The sequence below is a fragment of the Bubalus kerabau genome, chromosome 1 (genome assembly GCF_029407905.1).
Source record: "Bubalus kerabau isolate K-KA32 ecotype Philippines breed swamp buffalo chromosome 1, PCC_UOA_SB_1v2, whole genome shotgun sequence".
In the NCBI taxonomy this organism is placed as follows: Eukaryota; Metazoa; Chordata; class Mammalia; order Artiodactyla; family Bovidae; genus Bubalus; species Bubalus kerabau.
In genome coordinates this window covers 32,591,730-32,614,390 of record NC_073624.1, presented here as the reverse complement: position 1 = coordinate 32,614,390, position 22,661 = coordinate 32,591,730, and the positions used below count along the sequence as shown (strand labels likewise).

At 36.2% G+C, this 22,661-nt stretch overlaps 1 protein-coding gene across 5 annotated transcripts in view; it reads right to left on the bottom strand.

Moving 5' to 3' along the window:
* The window catches only part of PDE3A (phosphodiesterase 3A), a 363,124-nt gene that overhangs the window by 128,490 nt on the left and 211,973 nt on the right, over window positions 1-22,661 (bottom strand). For all 5 annotated transcript variants that reach the window (XM_055571490.1, XM_055571510.1, XM_055571499.1 and 2 more), the window contains exon 2: window positions 20,133-20,183. In XM_055571490.1, the coding sequence (XP_055427465.1) occupies window positions 20,133-20,183 (51 nt within the window). The remainder of the gene's footprint in view (window positions 1-20,132; window positions 20,184-22,661) is intronic.

The window sequence follows — 22,661 nt, the reverse complement described above, 5'->3', positions numbered from 1 at the left end:
AAGGGGAAATATTAAAATACTGACATTTCTGGATTCTGTATTTCATGCATCTTAGCAGGATAACTTCTAAGTAAAAAACAAAATACACACTTGAACTACAGAATTAGAGTTTAGCAGTCATGGTGGTAAATAGTTTTGTCTGAAACACTAAAATAACTTGCGTATCTTATATTTAAGAGACTTGTCTGCTCATGTAATTATTCTTTCAAAAGATATTTATTACTCTGTGCTAGGGTAATAGGGTATTATACATTTTTATATTCTTCCATAAATTTTAACAAAGAACCTTAAGAACTCCAAGTAATCAATGAAGAAGGAAAATAGGGGAAAATGCAGAAGGAAGGACATTATTAATCTTACATAAATGTAGATTTAGTACCAGATAAAAAGATTATAAAGTTTCACAACACTTGAATCATTTATGTTTGGGTGAAAGATTGGGTTTTTATTTGGGAGTTTAGTGAAATGTTTTAAGCTAATAAAATATTCTGTTTAACATTCTGTGATAGTTTTAAAATGCCTCAGAAATCATTCTAGAACTTGGGCTGTAAAGTTTTTTCCTCCTAGATCATATTTTTGTTCAAAATGAAAATTAATATTAACCTAAGAAAATACTTAAGAAGTTAAAGAAGTTTATCATAGACTTGATTTTATTACTTTCTGGATTTCTTGTTTTTAAAAGCATTTCTGTTCTTCTTCTTTAATATAACTTCTGTTGAAAATCCTTATAGAACAAAAAGTTATTCAGACCTTGTTAACAGTAGCAGCTCTACAATTTGGTAAATATTGTCACCATGTATAATCAGTAATAAGATATTTTTCTTTAAGTGCAGCCTCTGTTACAACAATTAGCATTTCTTCAAAATATGCCTTCCTGAATACTCTCTGGGACTCCAGTAATCTGCAAATTAGAGCAAGGCCACATAACAACCAAACTGTGAACTAGGTTAAATGAAAGTTCTGTGTGCTTCGATTTTACACTGCACACCTCATGCATTCATTCACTGACTCAACACTTCTTGAACAACTTCTGAGTGGCAAATCACTGCAGAGGATTCAAACAAGACATAGTTCCTGAATATGAGAAGTTTTGCTACTGCTAAGTCACTTCAGTCGTGTCCGACTCTGTGCAACCCCATAGACGGCAGCCCACCAGGCTCCCCGGTCCCTGGGATTCTCCAGGCAAGAACACTGGAGTGGGTTGCCATTTCCTTCTCCAACGCATGAAACTGAAAGTGAAATTGCTCAGTTGTGTCCGACTCTTAGTGACCCCATGGACTGCAGCCTACCAGGCTCCTCCATCCATGGGATTTTCCAGGCAAGAGTACTGGAGTGGGGTGCCATTGCTTTCTCCAATGAGAAGTTTTAGTCTGGCATGAAATTCTGCATAGCTTTCTATAATAAATGCATGATGGATGAAAATGTATTATGGGAGCACAGATAATGCTTAAATAAGAGTTGGTGCTCAATATCTCAACTGTGTTGAAGAAGGATTTAACAATATAAAAAAGAAAAAAGGTATTTAAATTACAGGCAGAGAAAACACGCTTGTAAAAGCACAGAAGAGTGGAATAACATGATGCCATCCAAGGTACAGAAATGTGATCTGTTTTGGAAAGAGAAGGAAGATGTTAGGAGAGAGCTAAAAGTCAGAAAATAACAGGTCTTGTAGCCTCTTTCTTAGAGTTAATCAAGTGACACAATCCAGTTCAGGTTTTAGTATTATCATTCTGTGATGAGTGCAGAAGTAGACTTAAAGGGCTAACCAGAGTCAAGCGTGCAGCTGTGCATGTACACTGCACACCCGCAGGGGGTGCTGCTCACGTAGACTGCACTATGAATGGCTCTCCTCGAAGTTCTGTAAATTACTGTCCTCAGGCCAGAAGAGAAACCAGTATCAAGCCTCAGTGTCATTTCCCTGTCTTTCAACTCAAATATCATCATTTCTTTGCCCTTACATAATCTCATCAAATATTCCTCTCACTATGCTTCATTCATACAAATGACCAATATCAATTAAAAAAAGAGTAAGCTTCCATAATCTATAGATGAACAGGCAAGGAACAGCAAAAAAAAATTTGCTCTAATTCTCAAATTTCAGGCAGGCATGAAACAAAAAAGGTTATTTTAGGCACTGAAATCCTCTCACCATTCATTTTAACTTCTTTAAGTCAACAGTATAAAAATATGGGCACTCTTCATATCACATGGGAAATTTCCTAAAAGGAAGACTTGCTAGGTGCATCTGAAATTTGTCTAACAGAATCTCTCATAAACTCCTTACGTTATACTGAATGCATATTGCTAATCCATGGGACAAAATGCTTTAAAATTGCTCCCCCAAGTGGAAGTGACCATTCTACTCTGTTCTATACAGTCCAGATCTGAGCTTAAAACTTAGAGCATGCCTAGATTTGGAAATTTCCATCAAATGAAGAGCATAATTATAGGATTATTTTCTGAGGCACACTAATTTGGAAGACTGAGATTTTAGTATCTTGGACTATTCATCACTACTGAAACAAACAAAAACACCATATGAAGTTAGTCCATCTACTGTAATAGAAACTATTCTCTGTGTAACAATCTCTGAACCAAACTTATACTCAGGAAAATCATTACCTTATTTCTAAATCAATTTGAATTGCCTGAAAAATCTTTTTTGTATTCAATAAAAACCTTAACTCACTTGTGCTCTATTTATCCAAATAGCATCTTTCAAATTTTTATTTTTTATTCTATTTTTAACTTTTAATTTTGTATTGGGGTGTAGCCTATTAATAATGTTGTGATAGTTTCAGGTTAAGTAAACAGTGAAGGAACTCAGTCATACATATACTTGTATCCATTAATATTCCAGGGTTAAAAAGAAAAAGAAAACTCACAATTCCTTCTAGATCCAACACTTTTGCTCATTTGAGAAAACACATCTTTTCTCCCACATTGTTTCTAGATATTCTGAACTTCCTTCCATGTGAGTGCCTCAGTTTTCCACACCCCTATTGAAATTTGACATTCAGAACTGAATGCAACACTGCAGGAGTCATCTGTGGCCAGTACAGATTTTTTTCAACTAATCCTTCTGCTCTGTCTGCCAAAACTACCATCAGTAATGAAGCCCAAGGTTACACGTGCTGTTAGAAAAGCCTTATGATATTGGGCTTGAAGTCAACCCAAATCTTTAAGCCTTTTGCTGCATTTGTTTATAAGCAAATATGCAGGCACTTTCCATACTGGAATTTTATTAAAATTTATGGGTAAAATGTTTTGGAGCTTAATGAGAATACATTCTATACCCTCATCAAGTTATTCATACATTAGCTACAAATCCCATTTTTTAATGCCAAAATATAAATGTACTCTTTGTCTATATTAATCATTGAAAAGAAATCTGAAAATCGAATGTTGCTTTAGGATGTTTTACAATACTTATTTTAATTTTTGATTCTACTGTGATCAAATGTAGAAAAGATGAATACACTAAATTGACCAAAAAGTTCATTTGGGTTTAAGACAGAAAAACTCAGTACAGCCTGTTACCCTAACTCCATATAAATGATTAAATAAACTTTAAAAATAAAATTGTATAGGATATCTTCACCTTTTAAGCTGCTAAAATAACCATTAAATATTAATAGAAATGTATTGAAAGTAACACTTTTAGAACACATTATGTCAACAGATAATAACATCAGTTTCCAATTTTATAGTTTTTGTACAGGAGGTTAATTTTAAGAAGTTAAACTGGTGACCCAATACAGTGATAATTTTAAGAAACTTAAGTCTGGTCAAGAAAGCAAATCTATCTGGAATAGAATATTTAATATTAATAAAATTTCTTGTATTTTTTATTAATATCTCCAAATATATAATTATTTTATTTTTAATACAGGGAATGTTTATGACTATACTTAGGTATTTATTAATATGTTAACATATTTTTAGATACATATTTATTTAAATAGAGTAGTAAAAAAAAAAAAAAAGTAGTGTTAGTTGCTCAGTCATGTCCGACTCTTCCCGGCCCCATGGAATTCTCTAGGCAAGAAAACTGGAGTGGGTAGCCATTCCCTTCTCCAGGGGATTTTCCCAACCCAGGGATCAAATCTAGGTCTCCCACATTGCAGGCAGATTTCTTTACTGTCTGAGCCACCAGGAAGTCCAATACAGTGGTCATATACCAGCAAATGATATTAAAATAGATAATACTTGATTACATTTTAACCAATATACTCTGAAAACTAAAATGCATCTTACTTGTCTTCCTGAAAAACTAATCTTTCCATATTTCTTCCCAGTCTTTAACTCTTTCTCATACCCTAATTCTTTCCATATTCTGCAAATTCCTACACAAATACTATGAAATAAATTTATCTAAATATAAATCTAGTAATGAGAAAAAGTGTATAAATTATGAAAAGGTATAATAAGAATATTTCTAAGAAATCATCTATCAGTTAAAATTTAGAATCGTGTCTGTGTGTGTGTATACATATATAGTGTTCAAAGTCAGGGTGTCTCCTCCCTCCTCTCCCCCTTCTCCCTTTTTTCTCATAACATGGACTTTTTAAATGCAACAGTGATCATGTCTCAGGGAGCACAGAGATCTGAAATTTATATAAGGCCTTTAATAGAAACTTATGACACATGATCTGACCAGGCTTTTCACTATTTTTTGCCATTTTTTTGGCTTAAATCCAGTGGAACAAACTGAACTTGGCATTGCTATTTCTGTTCGAAAAGAAGAAAAATATATAATTTTACTATTTCTTATGTTTTGGTTTTGGCACTGTGGCTTTTGTTTATGGAAAAAGACAGGGGAGGAAAATGCATTATTTTAACTTCACATGATAAATAATCATACCAAATTGAAATTTCCTTAAAAAGTATTTGTGCTTTTTTTTCATTTCTTATTATTACAATACAGACTGTTACTAATCCAAAGCAGGCTTGAAAAAAGAAATAATAATATCTTCTTTAGATAACATTATAGATTTAAATGCATGGGAATATGGTTTTTGTACATTGTGCACTGTACTTCGCTGCAAGCTTGAAATACTTTATAATACAAAAAGAAAGGTTTCAACTATTTGATATTTCGCAGAAGGAAATGGCAACCCACTTTGATATTTAATGCAACACAGCATCTCACATGTTTTAGTTATGCACATAATTAAATAATACACTGTTCATTCTGGGAAAATTGTTCACTTCCTATATTGCATGTACCAATCAAAATTTTCATGATCATCAACATAAAATGGTAAAAAGAATTTCCGTTAAACACTGGGAAGTCAGAGGTATCACTTATATTCCTATTTTTCCTTCTTAGTATTTGGCAGAAATTCACTTTAGATAAAAATAGTTATTGTTTTAAAGTAGCTAATAATATCCATAAAGCACTTATCAAGAAGAAAACAAAATTGTCCTAGGATTAGATTTCATAAGCATACTTGGTACATTGGAATATTTTTATAAAAAGTCATATAAAGGCCTAAAAATGCAATAAACGTGCATCATACTGTCACATTTTTTAAGAACCAGAGAACCGTCAAACTCCCAAATCATGATCAAAATCAAAGGACTTTTATGTATGTTTCTAACCTTCTCAACATGGTTGCAAAGTCACGTTCTTATCTTGCTTTATGAAATGGTCTTTTCTCTATTTACTAATCCTGTTTCCCTTGGGTCTCTTTATATCATATTTGATATACAACTTCTTTCCATTTCCCTGTGCGTAAAGTCCTTTGGGAACGAGAGCTTTTACATCTGTTTGCACTTCTTTATCTTTCTGACTGATCACATTGGTTTACTTTAGAAATTTCTACTCCATCTGTTGGTCTCAGCCACAATTGCCTTCTCTTTATTTTTTCCCTCCCCTACTTTTTTTCTAACTGCTTTTTAAAGTATGTATCACAGACACAGTATAAACAACTTTCTGTAGTCCTACAGTTAAAACGACTTGAAAAGAAAAGAACATCATTATAAAACTCTAAAATGGAAACAGTTGTAGAAATCCAAGTGTGAATTGTCACCAGAAGTATTTAACCATCAGGCCACAGAATTCAGCAAACAAACTATTTTGATTCAAATCTGATAACCTGCAGATTTCCAATAAGAATAAACTTGAACTTGTAGCATTCAGAGTTTTCCAGGAATTGGTCATTGCACAAAGCAGTACCACAAAATCAAAAACAAAACAAAACAAAACAAAAGCAAACAAAAATACCCACAATGATCTGGAAAATCAAACATGACAAAAAGCTTCATGTTTGTGACTTTTGAGATAATTGCAGTTCATGAACATCTCTCATGTTATTCCAAGACTTTGCTTTGTAACTATTAACACTAGTTCCTTGGATTTACTTTATTTTGTCTAATGGGTGCATTCTATACAAAGTGCAAAAATCATTTAAGTCTAATGAAGAAAGTCATGTAACCTGCATTCTCCAGTATAAAATTCTGTAAAGAAAAAAAAAAAACTCAAGTATTTTTGATGACATTATAGACATTATAAATTCAGATGAGGAATGTTATTGAATAACCGTTTAGTTTGTTCTTAGAATGAAAGCAAGGAAGAATTCCTATGCCACGACTAAGACCGTTATGTATAGAAATACACATTTTTACAAATAACCTGGATATGTGCTACTACTAAGAAATTAAGTGAAGACATTCATTTTCAAGTTTCTATAAATTGCACCAAGAAGATACTGTAAAATCTGCACTTTTTCCTTTTTATTTGCATACTAAAATACTAGATGTGCATATTCACCTTAAAAGATCAACAATCTCCCACAACTATTTCCTATTTCTGTTGCCTTAATTCAACCTTTCTAGTTAACTGACCTTCCAACTGTCATTTGACCTTCCTCACCTCACTCAACTTTACCTCCTGTTCTACCTGGTATGCTCTAGGCAATATATACTAGTCTTAGCTTTCTGTCTCCTATGAAAAATCTAATGATATTCAGTCTTTTTTCATTGGTTTTATGTAAAAAGTAGAATAAAAATTAAAAAATCTTACCCTTAAACTTTCCTTTTAGAGTATGTTTTCATAATCAATAAAGAACAAGATCTTAGTCTATGTCAGAGATTGCATAAAATTCCCCATCATGAAATAAAATGATTTCCCTTTGTGAGGTACAAAGATAAAATGGACAGTTTTCAAATCTCCATATCTTTCTTCCAGTAGTATAGCAAATGGAAGGCAAAACTTGAGAGATCCAAGATTAATTTCTAAAATGTCTATATTTAGTTTGGATGAGCTCACATGCAAAAATGCATGCATTAATTAATGAATTTTCTAAATGTTTACACCAAGATATCTAAAAAATTCACTATATAACAACAACTGAAAACACTGTGGCTTACAGTGTTAGGTGCTATTTAATCTCTTTCAAAGTTTGCTTTCATAATTCAGTAAATTTGTTTGTTGATTAAGCTGTTCACAGCTCCAGCAGATAAATAGCTCTCATCTACAGTTGCTTACTTCATTTGTTTTGTTTCATATAATGTACCAGAAGTTTCTGATTTGGCAAAAACAAGCATAAGGCAATGCAAGTGACGTGTGAATGATGTTCACAGTCCTCAAGATAAGAGGGTCATTCGATAAGTATTAAACAACATGTCCACTGATCTACAAACATGGGAGGAAAAAGCATAAATGCCAGTGGCAATTTTCCCTTTTATTTCTTTTGACTTGTTTGATTCCTGTTCATTGAGGTCCATTGAGAGAGACCAGGGCTTTAATAAAGAGTGACCTATTCAAGGTCATCCATCTGTTGAGCAGAAACACATGCTCTGCACAACCCACTGCCTAGACAGAGTCATGCCCTCCCAGGCTGCTACACTGACGCTTGAATGCTTCAGTGGAAAGAAGGCATTTGTACTCCTAATTTTCTAGGACATGATTCTACTATGAGTAATACCTCACTATGAAATGACTATGATCTTTAAAATTAATGTTTAGTAGACTTAAATATGGAACCTGGGAAGTTTAGGGTTAGTAGATGTAAGCTTTTATATACAGAATGGATAGACAACAAAATGTTGCTGTAGCACAGAGAACTATATTTAATATCCTATGATAAATCATAATGGAAGAGAACATAACAAAGAATGTGTGTGTGTGTATATATATATATGTATGTATAACTGAATCACTTTGCCATATAGCAGTAATAAACACAACACTGTAAATCAACTACAATTAAAGAAAAAGAAGCTGGAAAGCTTGAAAGCATATATAATTAAGAAGCATCTTCTCATTTTTCTATAAGACATGTTGAAACTAATCAGTAAATATCTATTTACTAATATTCTCTTCCATATACATGGCAAAGAGATTATACCATAATCTCAACAGTTTTTAATCAGAAGTAATTTTGCCTCCCAAGAACACCTGATAATGTCTGGAAGCATTTTTCCTTGTATCAGTTGGAGGGCAGGGGGTTTGCCACTGCTGGGTTTGGTTGTTAAAGAGAAACACCACTTTCCCTTCTCGAAACAAAAATGGCTCCACATCCTTTTGACACCGAGGATATTGTGGACATTTCCAAAAATACCCTAAGCAGGACAGATTTTCTAAGACTGTCTTGTAAAGTTTCTCAATGCGACTTAAAGACATAACACTAAATAACTAGATAAAAGTGATTTCACAGAATGAGGGTTGAGGTAAAACTATCCAACAGTTTACACTATCCAACAGTGGAAATCTTATTCTTGGGTAAAATTTTTTTAATTAATTTAGTTTAATTGGAGGCTGCTGCTGCTGCTGCTAAGTCACTTCAGTCGTGTCCGACTCTGTGCAACCCCATAGATGGCAGCCCACCAGGCTCCCCCGTCCCCGGGATTCTCCAGGCAAGAACACTGGAGTGGGTTCCCATTTCCTTCTCAAATGCATGAAAGTGAAAAGTGAAAGTGAAGTCGCTCAGTCGTCTCTGACTCTTAGCTAATTACTTTAAAATATTGTGGGGTTTTTTGCCATACATTGACATGAATTTGGCCACAGGTGCACGTGTCTCCCCATCCTGAACCCCCTTCCACCTCCCTCCCCACCCCATCCATCTGGGTTGTTCCAGAGCACCAGCTTTGAGTGCCCTGCTTCGTTCATCAAACTTGGACTGGTCATCTGTTTTACATGGTAATATACATGCTTCAGTGCTATTCTCTCAAATCTGGGTCTCTTTCGCTGTCTTGCATATACGGTCATCATTACCATCTTTCTAAATCCCGTATATATGCATTAATATAATCTATTGGTGTAAAACTTAAAATATCTAGAGGAGGATTTAATGGATAAGTGTGAAAAACTCATCTTTATCACATATAATATACCAGAAAGTTTTGATTTAGCAAAAACAAGCATAAGGCAATGCAAGTGACATGCACATGATGTGCAGTCTTCAAGATACAAGGGTCGTTCAACAAATACTAAACAAGCAGGTCCTCCCCTGCCACTCATGGGCATAATGACAAGGCCAGTCCTAACATGCATAGGGCCCAGACAAATATTTGGCGTGTGACTCTGGCTATATAAACAAAATTCAAATGAATTTCACAACACAACAATAAAAGCAAAAACTTTTATTGGAGGGTAGCCAAAAAATAAAATTATTATTGGAACAATTTCTAAACCAGTGGCAACAGTTATTAGATTAATAAATGGAAAAGTGAAAAAAAAGGAGAAGGAAATGCAAATTAAAAAAAACACTATGTTTGGAAAAACAAAACAAAACAAAAAACTAACACGGGCAGCCAGCTTCATTGAGGGCATGAATTATCCTTGGTAACACATCAGGCATTTGGGTGATGTAATAATGAACTCCCAGTCTGCTCATACTAATCTCCTAGAATAAATTATAGGGAAATCTGGAAGGCAGTCTTTCTAAAATGTGTTATATGGAATTAATAGTAATAAATTTATATAACATTATTCCAGGTATGCCTAGAAGGCATTTATATTACTCTTTATACTCTCCTATTAAAAAAATGATTTAACTGAGAAAGAAATGGTCTATTACCAAATTAGATTTACTAAGATAAAAATACTTATGTTCATCATCTTTAGTAGCTATTATTAACAGATCCATTCTCCTGAATACCCAGGTAGACAAGATACTGAATAATAATAACTTCCAATCAAAATTCATCCTTGAGATTTAAAATACTCCTGCTGCTGCTGCTGCTAAGTCACGTCAGTCATGTCCGACTCTGTGCGACCCCACGGATGGCAGCCCACCAGGCTCCCGTCCCTGGGATTCTCCAGGCAAGAACACTGGAGTGGGTTGCCATTTCCTTCTCCGATGCATGAAAGTGAAAAGTGAAAGAGAAGTTGCTCAGTCGTGTCCAACTCTTCACAACCCCATGGACTGCAGCCCACCAGGCTCCTCCGCCCATGGGATTTTCCAGGCAAGAGTACTGGAGTGGGTAGCCAGTGCCTTCTCCGAAAATACTCCTAGAAGTTTCTTATTTTAGAAGCTTTATAGTTTGGAGCTTCTAGTATGTGATAGATAATTAAAGTCATTCTGTCAAAGAGGATACAGATAATTTTTAATTTTTAAAAAATTGATATCAATTTATTGAAACTAAAAAAATTTAGAAAAAAGAGTTCACTCACTTCTCACACTTCCCATTCCTTGCAGTCATCAGTCTGTCCCTTGTATCTATGAGTTTGTTTTTTTTTTAATTCCTCATATAAGAGAGCTCCTATGGTATTTGTTATGTTTGACTTATTTCACTTAGTTTAGTGCCTTCAAGGTTCATTCATGTTGTCACAAATGACAAGATTTCATTCTTTTTTATGACTGAGTAATGGAGTTGGTGATGGACAGAGGCCTGGCGTCCTGTGATTCATGGGGTCGCAAAGAGTCGGACATGATTGAGCGACTGAACTGAACTGAATGTTCCATTGTGTATATATACTACATCTTTATCCATTCATCCACTAAAAGACACTTCCTGGCTATAGAAAATAATGCTGCAGTGAACACGGGGGTGCATATATCTTTTTCAATAAATGTTTTCATTTTCTTTGAACAAACACCTAGAAGTAGAACTTGGTGGTTATATTTTTAATTTGTGGAAAACCCATTGTCTTCCATAGTGGTTGCACTCATTTACACTTCCATCAACAGTGCACAAAGGTTTTCTTTACTCTACGTCTTGCCAGCATTTGCTTGTTGTCTTTTTTGGATACGTAATTCTAACAGGTGAAAATTCAGTGTGGTTTTGATTTACATTTCCCTGATGACTAGTGATGTTGAGCACCTTTTCATGTACCTATTGGGCATCTGTATACCTTCTTTGGAAAAAATGACGATCCAAATATTATACTCATTTTAAAATCAAATTGCTTTTGTCTTGCTATTGTGTTGTATAAGCTCTTTATATATTTTGGGTATTAGCCATTTGTTAGATACATGATTTGTAAATATTTCCTCCTATTCAGTAGGCTGTCTTTTCATTTTGTTTATGATTTCTTTTGCTGTGAGGAAGATTTTTAGCTTGATATAGTACTGCTTGTTTATTTCTGCTTTTATTGGTTTTGCTTTGGGTGTTAAAAAAAATCATTACCACAATCTAAATCAAGGAGGTTGCCACTTATCTTCTAGAGTTTTACGGCTTTTGGTCTTACCTTCAAGTCTTTAATCCATTTTGAATTAACGTTTCTATGTTGTGTAAGAGAGTGGTCCAGTTTTGTTTGTTTGTGTGTGGTTCTTCAATTTTCTCAACACCATTTATTAAGGAGACTGTCCTATCATCTTTGTATATTCTTGGCTACTTTGTCATAAATATATGTGAGGGTTTATTTCTGGGCTCTCTACTTTGTTCCATTGATTTGTGTGTCTGTTTTAATGTAATACAGTGTTTTGATTACTATGCCTGCTAAGTCACTTCAGTTGTGTCTGACTCTTTGCGACCCCATGAACTGTAGTCTGCTAGGCTCCTCTGTCCATAGGATTCTCCAGGCAGGAATACTGGAGAGGGTTGCCATGCCCTCCTCCAGGGAATCATCCCAACACATGATTGAATCTGTGTCTCATATGGCTCCTGCATTGCAGGCAGATTCCTTACCTCTGAACCACCAGAGAAGCCCTTTGATTACTACATCTTTGTAATATAGTTTGAAATAAGGGAGTGTGATATGCTAAGCTTTATTCTTCTTCCTCAAGATTGCTTGGCTATTTTAAATATTTTAGTTACATACAAATTTTAGGAATGTCTATTATATTCTCTGAAAAATACCACTGGAATTTTGATAGGGATTGCATTGAATATATAGATTGATTTGGATATTATGGACATTTTAACAATACTGATTCTTCTAATTTATGAGCACAGAATATTTTTCTATTTCTTTGTGTCTTCTTCAATTGCTTTCATTAATATCTTGTAATTATCTATACACAGTTCTTTCACCTCCTTGGTTAAATTTATTTTAGGTATTTTGTTATTTTTGATGCATTGTCAGTGGAACTGCTTTCTTTATTTTTATTTCTGATACTTTGTTATTATTGTAAAGAAACAACAGAATTTTTGGTATTCATTTTATATTGTGAAACTTCAATGAATTTGTTAGTTCTAACAGCTTTTTGACGAGGTCTTTAGGGTTTTCTGTTTGATTCCCTGGTGGCTCAGACGGTAAAGCGTCTGCCCACAATGCGGGAGACCCGGGTTTGATCCCTGGGTCGGGAAGATCCTCTGGAGAAGGAAATGGTAACCCACTCCAGTACTCTTGCCTAGAAAATTCCATGGATGGAGGAGCCTGGTGGGCTACAGTCCGTGGGGTGGCAAAGAGTTGGACATGACTGAACGATTCCACTTCACTTCACTTTTAGGGTTTTCTAGATCTGATATCATGTAATTTGTATATAGTAACAATTTTACTTCTTCCTTTCCAATTTGGATGCCTTTTATTTATTTTCTTGCTTAATTGCTCTGGCTAGGACTTTCCATCCTATGTTGAATAAAAGAGGAGAGAGTAGGGATCCTTGTCATGTTCCTGTTAGAGGAAAAGCTGATGCAGTGAGATGTCAGCTCTGAGTTTGTCACATATGGCCTTTAGGATTTTGAGGCATGTTACCCCTATAACCACACTGTTGAGAGGTTTGTGTATATATATACACACATCATAAACGGATGTTGAATTTTGTCAGTTGCTTTTCTGCATTTATTGAGATGATCATAAGAATCTTATTCTCTCTTCTGTTAATGTGGTATGTCACTCTGACTGATCTGCAGATGTTGAACTATCCTTGCTTCCCTGGAATAAATTCTACTTGATCATGGTGTATGACCATTTTAATGTACTGTTGAATTCAGTTTACTAATATTTTGTTGAGGACTGTTGCACCTATGTTCACAGGGCTAATGACTTACACTTCTCTTCTCATATCCCTTTCTGGTTTTGGTATCAACATAATGCTGGCATCATAAAATGAGTTCAGAAGTATTCTCACCTCTTCCATTCTTTGGAAGACTTTGAAAAGGATTGGCAGAAGTTCGTGTTAATGTTTAGCAGAATTCACCAGTGAAACCTTCTGGCCTTGGTTTTTCTTTGTTGGAAGGTTTTAAATTATTGGTCTGTTCAGATTTTCTGTTTCTTCATGGTTCAGTCTTCGTACATTGTATGCTCCTAGGAATTCATCCATTACTTCTAAGTTGCTCAGTTTGTTGGCATATAATTATTCATAGAGGTAAGCATTTATTTCCAGGAACTGCTTTCTTAGAACTGCTTTGGCTATTGGGTTGGCCAAAAAAATTCATTTGGGTTTTACTGTACGATGTTACAGAAAACCTGAATAAACTTTTTGGCCAACCTAATATAATCCCATAAATTGTAGTGTATTATAGTTCCATTTCATTTTTAAGCATACTAAAAGTCTATTGCTACCTATTACCTTTTTCCCCACCAGAATATTCAGCTATTTTCTTGTGTTGTACATATTATAATTCAATCACTTAAAAAGACAAACCAGAATTTCATGTCTAAAAATACACCTCAATTATCTGAAGACTAAATGTATCACACATAAGTTGTGTCTTCAAAAAGTGGTCTTAAGTGTAATTGATAAAGCTTGGTTGCTAGTATATATATTATTAGTATATATATACTACACATAGACATACACACACACTAAATGACCACAGAATCTGTTTGTCTCCACTGATAGTTTAAGGTATCAAAAATGCACTAAATGACGAAAGAACCTGCTAGTTTCCAACTATTGATTAATACAGGCCCACTGGTTCCTAGTACGTTAAAATGTTCCTAGTACATTCCCCAGTACATTAAAATTTCTAGTACAATTCACAAATCAAAGTGATCTTTTCCCACAAAGACTCTTAGCTAAGTAACAAGGAAACTATTGGTTCCTTCAATGCCCTGTTACCTCTCGTAAGCTTTTCAAAGGAGAACAATTTTCTATTATCTCTCTTAACTTTCCACTGAAAAGCTTTTCTTCAAGAATTTATAGCAAAGGGAAAACAAAACAAGAAAAACACTTAATTGCCTTCTGAGAATTTTATCCTCTGACTTCATTTGGTATTACTGGGAATGCTGCCAGAAAAAGAGTTCTGCCTGCTGCTGAAGTTTATATATCATTTAGCATCTGCCCTAATTTGGATGATCTAGTATCTGAGAGCTTATACTAAAAGGAAAAAAAAAAAAGGAAGAATAAACCATCAGCCTGAATGTGTGAGTAAGCTGACAAATTATGTCACAGAATTATTGAGAATAGAGTAAATAAATAAATGTTAATTAAATTCTTCTGAGTTTGAAGAGTCATATACAATTAAGAGCTGAATTTAACTTGAACTAAGATAGTCACTGTTCTATAAGCATTTTATATGAAAGGTACACTTTATTATTTGTGATAATACATATATAATTTTGAAAGACAACATCAAATTTGAGAAAAACTTCTGTCTAGAAAGCACATAGGAGGAAAGTCAGAAGTTTAACTTTATCCTGGTCATGATGAATGTTCTCAATACAAGCTGATCATTTTTTTTTCCTCCTAGCTAATACCAACTTTAGATAAAACTATATACTTCCTTCTTGAAGGCCAAAATTGTTTAGTTTGTTTTTGACTCCTTGAAGGCTAAAAACAGTGCAAGACATATATTGGTGTTTTTTACATGAAAAACACCAATATATGTCTTGCAGGCTGCCCCTCACATGTATGACAGCCCAGTGCTATCTACCAGGTATTTATTGATGCTCACACATCAAGTCAGTCACCATTTTTGGAAATCTAAAATAAATGTACTTCATATATTTTCTGCCATTCAAGGTTTTCCACTGTAATATCCCCAAGTTTATATACTCTTTCTCTACCAAGAAAACTGAAGTTATCAGGCTCACAGTATTTCCCTGGTGGCTCAGTGGTAAAAGAAAGTGAAAATCGCTCAGTCACATCTGAATCTTTGTGACCCCATGGACTGTAGCTTACTAGGCTTCTCTGTCCATGGAGTTCTCCAGGCAAGAGTACTGGAGTGGGTAGCCATTCCCTTATCCAGGGAATCTTCCCAAACCAGGGGTTGAACCCAGGTCTCCCACACTGCAGGCAGTTTCCTTATTAGCTGAGCCACCAGGAGTAAAAGAATCTGCGTGCAATGCAGGAGACGTGAGTTTGATCCCTGGGTCAGAAGGTTCCCTAGAGAAGGAACTGGCGACCCGCTCCAGTCTTCTTGCCTGGGAAACTCCATGCACAGAGGAACCTGGTGGGCTACAGTCCATGAGGTTGTAAGAGTTAGACATGACTTAGCGACTAAATAACATTTCATTTTTGTACTACCTGTCCCCATTTATTGTCTTCTGTTCTGGTATAAATTTCTCTACTTTCTTTCCAAAGCTTCTTCATTAGTGCTTATTGGTGGATGTAATAATTCGTTTAAGAACATGGTCAGTTTTTCTGAACTAGACTAAATGGAAGAGTTCAGGGTAGGGACTGGTGGAGTGTAAGAAAAACACATAAATGGGTGTCAAAGGACCACTTTGAGAGAAAGTGCATTCCCTGCCCTGAACTACACTATTTTCTCAGTCCTTAAATAGGTCATTATTGAGAACTTCCAGTGTTTCTCCTCTACACTGATTCTCTTTGCTATTAACAGTTATTAAGACATATATCTCATCTTGGCATAAAAAAATTTTTCCTCACTTCTATTGCTATTTCTTTTTTTTTTTTTACTGATGTATAGCTGATTTACAATGTTGTATTAATCTCTGCCCTACAGCAAAGTGATTCAGTTATACACACATACATTCTTTTTTATATTCTTTACCATTATGGTTAATCACAGGATATTGAATGGTCCATGGGGTCTCAAGAGTCTGACATGACTTAGCAACTAAACCATCACCATTCTTTTTTATATTCTTTATCATTATGGTTAATCAAAGGATATTGAATATAGTTCACTGCCATACACTGGGACCTTGTCATTTTTCACCTCTTTTTTAATTCTACTTTTCTTTTAAAACAAAACTCCTCCATGAGACGTTTCCACTATCTCACACCAAAAAGTGAAAGTCAAGTGAATGTGTTAGTCATTCAGTCGTGCCCAACTCTGCCACCCCATGGACTGTAGTCTGCTAGGGTCCTCTGTCCATAGAATTTTCCAGGAAAGAATACTGGAGTGGATAGCCATTCCCTTCTCCAAGGGCTCTTCCTGACCCAGTGATCCAAGCTAGATCTTTTGCATTGCAGGCAGATTCTTTACCAACTGAGCCATCAGGGAAGCCCCACCTCACACTAACTCTCTTCTTAATTTCTATATTCTGCTTTCCACTACTGCTTGACTGAAAGTGCATTCTGAGAGCCCACTAATGGCCTGCTCATCACTACACTCAATAGCATTTCCCATTTTTTTTTGTTTTCTTGAACCTGTGTTTGTGGTCTCAGCCCTCTTTTGAGTGTAGCTTGTCAGCATGCTCACTACTTTTCCCATTTTTTTTTTGTTTTCTTGAACCTGTGTTTGTGGTCTCAGCCCTCTTTTGAGTGTAGCTTGTCAGCATGCTCACTACTTTCAATTCTGCATTAGTTCTCCTTCCTCTGGTCTCCACTGAGCCTGTGTGTATGTTTTAACTCCCTCCCCAGGCTCCTCTCAGCCTGTATGCTGAGCCTCCCTCAAGAATCAGCCTTTCTTCTGTTTTTCTCTTTTCATGTTCTTCTTCTGGGATCTATTGCCTGATGTAACCCTATTATCATATGTATGTCTGGTACTCTTTAGTTTACATCTTCTGCTCTCATCTGGCTGTGGTGGTGGTTCAGTCACTAAGTCATATCCGACTCTTGTGACCCCATGGACTGGAGCTCTCCAAGCTCCTCTGTCCATGGGATTTCCCAGGCAAGAATACTGGAGTGGGTTGCCATTTCCTTCTCCCAGGGATCTTCCTGACCCAGGGATTGAACCCGTGTCTCCTGCATTGTAGATGGACTTCTGCATTGCAGGCAGATGTTTTACTGCTGAACCACCAGAGAAGCCCTTTCATCTGACTACAGAGCCCAGAACAGCATCTCAAATGTCCGTCTGAAATTCCCTTTTGGGATTGTCATCTTCACTTCTCACTCAACAATGTAAACACTAACCTCATTATTTTCCCTGTGAACAGGCCTGGGTTACTGGTACTCATCCGTGAAGTACAGGATTTCACACTCCTGACCCTCCTTACTTCTTCCTCATCTAATCAATAAAAAATGACATTCTCTGGATCATTCCTTCACAGGAGTTCCTGCAACGGTCCCTAGCCAGTCAGGTTTTATAAAGCAGTTATAAAGAAAGTTCACACATATCCAAACAACCCCACACTTTGCCAGTTCAGACTTTTTCCTCAGGCTTTTTCCTTTCCCTCTTTACACTTCTAAAATCTTGTAACACCACCTTGAAGGCTCACCTCAGACACCACCAAAATTTCCCATTTCCACTAGGCATAAATCAACAATCCGTCCCACCTAAACTCTTATCATACTTTGTTTATATAATTAATTTTACATCTACCACTCTGCCTTATAGGCACATTATCTACTCAAGTATTGCTCTATTTCCAACTATACCTTGTAAGCTCTCTGTACACAATAAACTTGTCTCTCGGTTTTCCCTCAGACTGAGACCTACCACAGTGCCGTCCACATAGTAAGTGGTCAAAAACCTGTCTTCAATTAAACTAAATCTTTTCTTTTCCTAAAGAGATGGTATTTGAGTGAGGCCTTGTGGTGTTAGTAAAATACTTAGAGGTCTGTATTCAAATGCAGTCAGCAATTCCTTTCAAATGGCTGAAAGGCTTTAGACATATTGTTCAAGGAAGTAATAGCAAGATAAGAAGAGATCAATGATCTAAAACATAAATACAGTGTCTTTTTCCCCATCTCTGGTGGGGAATTAGAATTAGAGGTTTTACTCTGTGCTTAATTTATCTAGAATTTCCCAATAAACTATTCTGTTGTAATTGGTATCTTTTTAATTTTGGGGTGTGTGTTCTTGCTTTTTAAAACACTTCTTTGTTTTTTAATTGGAGTATAATTGCTTTACAATGCTGTGTAGGTTTTTGCTGTACAACAATCTGAATCAGTTATATGTATACGTACTGTTTTTGCTTCTGACATTGACAATTTTTATCTGAGTTGAGAATCAAGGTGAGATAAAGGTATACTCTACTGTTGTTGTTTAGTTGCTAAGTCATGTCCGACTCTTTGTGACCCCATGGACTGTAGCCCACCAGGCTCCTCTCTCCATGGACTATTTCAGGCAAGAATACTGGAATGGGTTGCCATTTTCTCCTCCAGGGGATTTTCCTGAGCCAGGGGATCAAACCCATGTCTCTTGTGTCTCCTGCATTGGCAGATGGATTCTCCACCACTATGCTACCTGGGAAGCCCCCTGGGAAGCTACCTGGGGGTTTCTTGCTGGTGCTCATCTTTACCTGTGATAGATCTAGAATTACAAACAATTTACCATGTATTCATTACCAATCTGGCAGCAAATTCTGATTTAAAATATTAAATGTGTACAAAGGGCGAGTTGTTGGAGAAAAACAGAAAGAGAGAAGTAAGAGTAAGGGAAAGTGAGGCATACATTCTTTTGGATAATGCTGATTTAATTGGACTGATTTCTATTATCTACTCATCAAATTGATATCAGACAAAAATGAAAACACAGCTGTTAAACTTGCCACTAAAAACAACTGACTGATTTGGTTGTACTTTCTCAGTGACCTAAATTAAGCTGTTATCCATGAAAACTTAATGACAGCACAGGTCATGTCAACTTGGTAAAACCCTGGGGAGAATTTCATATTTCAAAATGATTTTTCATATGCAGTACTGCACATCCAATTCTGCTTCTCTTAACCATATTTTTAGTGTCATTTTTTATTTGGCATGTTTACAGTCAGGTAAGTGCAGGCAACGAAGAGAAAAGTGATTTTTCTATTTCTTCACAAAGTACCCTAGGAGGACAGATAATTTTCTCAGTGTAAAATTCAGCCTTTATTCTGTCAGGCAAAGTAATTATGAAAGCAAAACAAATCCACATTGTCTAATTAGGTCATTAAAAAGCATAAATGCGTCATGGAAGATTTCTCCTTGCCTAAGACATAAAGTAAGACAATGAGAACAGTCTGGCAATATAGAAAGGTTTATAATTTGTTTCTTTTCCTAAATAATAGGTCCTTTCATCTTTCTATTTCCTTAAGATGAAGACAGTTCATTTAGAGACAAAATCTGTAATTAGTTCAGGGTTTACTGTGATTATATTTCAAAATATTTAACCAAAACCAGGAAGATAGAGACAAGAAGAAATACATAGAAAAATTATCAAAGGAAATGAATAAAATCAACAGAGTAGGTTGCTGATCAAAATAAATTCTGTACCGACGAGATGAATATAAAATCTCTATTGAGAGGAACAGGAACACAACCAATCTGGGATACTAGAAAGCTCTTCAGAGGAATATACTGATATCTGCCCTTGGGATCTGAAACCAGACTTTAATTACAGCTAAGTAAAATCAAAACAAATGGCATGACTGCTGTGCCTCTTCTTCTCTGTCCTCATTTCTTGAGTTTTAGAAAAGTCATGGCTCCAAGTGTTAAACAACAAAATGCAAAAAAGGAAAAGAATCTTACCTGTGATCCTCGTGGCCCTCGTTTGTGGTCCCATTCTGAATGCCCCATGAGCTGCAAGACAATGTAATAATGGCAGTAAATTAAATGATACCTATTTTATATGTCAACAATTTATAGTCTTTCTTTTATAGAATAATAGACTTTTGAAACCTATGTTTTCATAGTAAGGTATTAAATAGCTTTAGCCTGCCAGACTGCTCTGTCCACAGGATTCTCCAGACAAGAGTACTAGAGTGAGTTGCCATGCCCTCCTCCAGGGAATCTTCCCAACCCAGAGATCAAACCTGCTTGTCTTATGACTCCTACACTGATAGGAGGGCTCTTTACCACTAGTGCCCCCTGGAAACCCCCAGAGGTCAAGACAATATAGTAATGACAGTAAATTCAATTCAGTTCAGTTCAGTCACACAGTCGTGTCTGACTCTTTTGACCCCATGGATTGCAGCAGACCAGGTTTCCGTATTCATCACCAACTCCCGGAGCTTCCTGAAACTCACGTCCATTGAGTCAGTGATGCCATTCAACCGTCTTATCTTCTGTCATCCCTTTCTCCTTCTGCATTCAATCTTTACCAGCATCAGAGTCTTTTCAAATGAGTCAGTTCTTCGCATCAGGTGACCAAACTATTGGAGTTTCAGCTTCAGCATCAGTTCTTCCAATGAATATTCAGGATTGATTTCCTTTAAGATGGACTGGCTTGCTCTCCTTGCACTCCAAGGGACTCTCAAGAGTCTTCTTCAACATCACAGTTCAAAAGCATCAATTCTTTGAAACTCAGCTTTCTTTATAGTCCAACCCTCACATCCACACATGACTACTAGAAAAACCATAACTTTGACTAGATGGACCCTTGTTGGCAAAGTAATGTCTCTGCTTTTTAATATGCTGTCTAGGTTGTTTATAATTTTTCTTCCAAGAGCAAGCGTCTTTTAATTTCATGGCTGCAGTCACCATCTGCAGTGATTTTAGAGCCACCCAAAATAAAGTCTGTCACTGTTTCCACTGTTTCCCCATCTATTTGAAATGAAGTGATGGGACCGGATGTCATGATCTTAGTTTTCTGAATGTTGAGTTTTAAGCCAACTTCTTCACTCTCCTCTTTCACTTTCATCAAGAAGCTCTTTAGTTCTTTGCTTCTGTCATGAGGGTGGTGTCATCTGCATATCTGAGGTTATTGATATTTCTGCCAGCAATCTTGATTCTAGCTTGTGCTTCCTCCAGCCCAGCATTTCTCATGATGTCCTCTTCATATATGTTAAATTAGCAGGATGACAATACAGCCTTGATGTACTCCTTTCCGATTTGGAACAAGTCTGTTGTTCCAAGGCCAGTTCTAACTGTTGCTTCCTGACCTGCATACAGATTTCTCAAGAGTCAGGCCAGGTGGTCTGGTATTCCCATCTCTTGGACAGTTTTCCACAGTTTGTTGTGATTACACAGTCAAAGGCTTTGGCGTAGTTAATAAAGCAGAAGTAGCTGTTTTTCTGGAACCCTCTTGCTTTTTCAATGATCCAATGGATGTTGGCAATTTGATCTCTGTTCCTGTGCCTTTTCTAAATCCAGCCTGAACATATGGAAGTTCAGGGTTCATGTACTGTTGAAGCCTGGCTTGGAGAATTTTGAGCACTACTTTGCTAGCGTGTGAGATGAGTGCAATTGTGCTGTAGTTTGAGCATTCTTTGGCATTGCCTTTCTTTGGGACTGGAATGAAAACTGACCTTCTCCAGTTCTGTGGCCACTGCTGAGTTCTCCAAATTTGCTGACATATTGAGTGCAGCACTTTCACAGCATACTCTTTCAGGATTTGAAATAGCTCAGCTGGAATTCCATCACCTCCACTAGCTTTGTTCATAGTGATGCTTCCTAAGACCCACTTGACTTCGCTTTCCAGGATGTCTGGCTCTAGGTGAGTGATCACACCATCATGATTATTTGTGTCATGAAGATCTTTTTTGTATAGTTCTTCTGCGTATTCTTGCCAGTAAATTAAAATCTTGCCAGTAAATTCTTGACAGTAAATTAAATTATACCTATTTACATGGCAACAGTTTCTACTCTTTCATGGACTGTAGGAACCTGGTAGGCTGCAGTCCATGGGGTCGCTAAGATTCAGACGTGACTGAGCGACTTCACTTTCACTTTTCACTTTCATGTCTTGGAGAAGGAAATGGCAACCCATCCAGTGTCGTTGCCTGGAGAATCCCAGGGACAGGGGAGCCTGGTGGGCTTCCGTCTACTGGGTCGCACAGAGTCGGACACAACTGAAGTGTCCAACTTAGCAGCAGCTTTTTGAAACCTATGTTTTAACAGTAAGGTATTAAATAGCCCTCACAGATATAAATTAACATATCTAAAGTAATACACCTATTTAAAAAAATTTTTTTTTATTATTGTAAAAGTCACATAACATACTATTTTAACCATATTTAACTGTATATTTCTATGACACTAAATACATTCACATTGTTGTGCAACTCTCACCATCAGCCATCTCCCTAATCTTTCACTTTCCTCAACTGAAACTGTCCC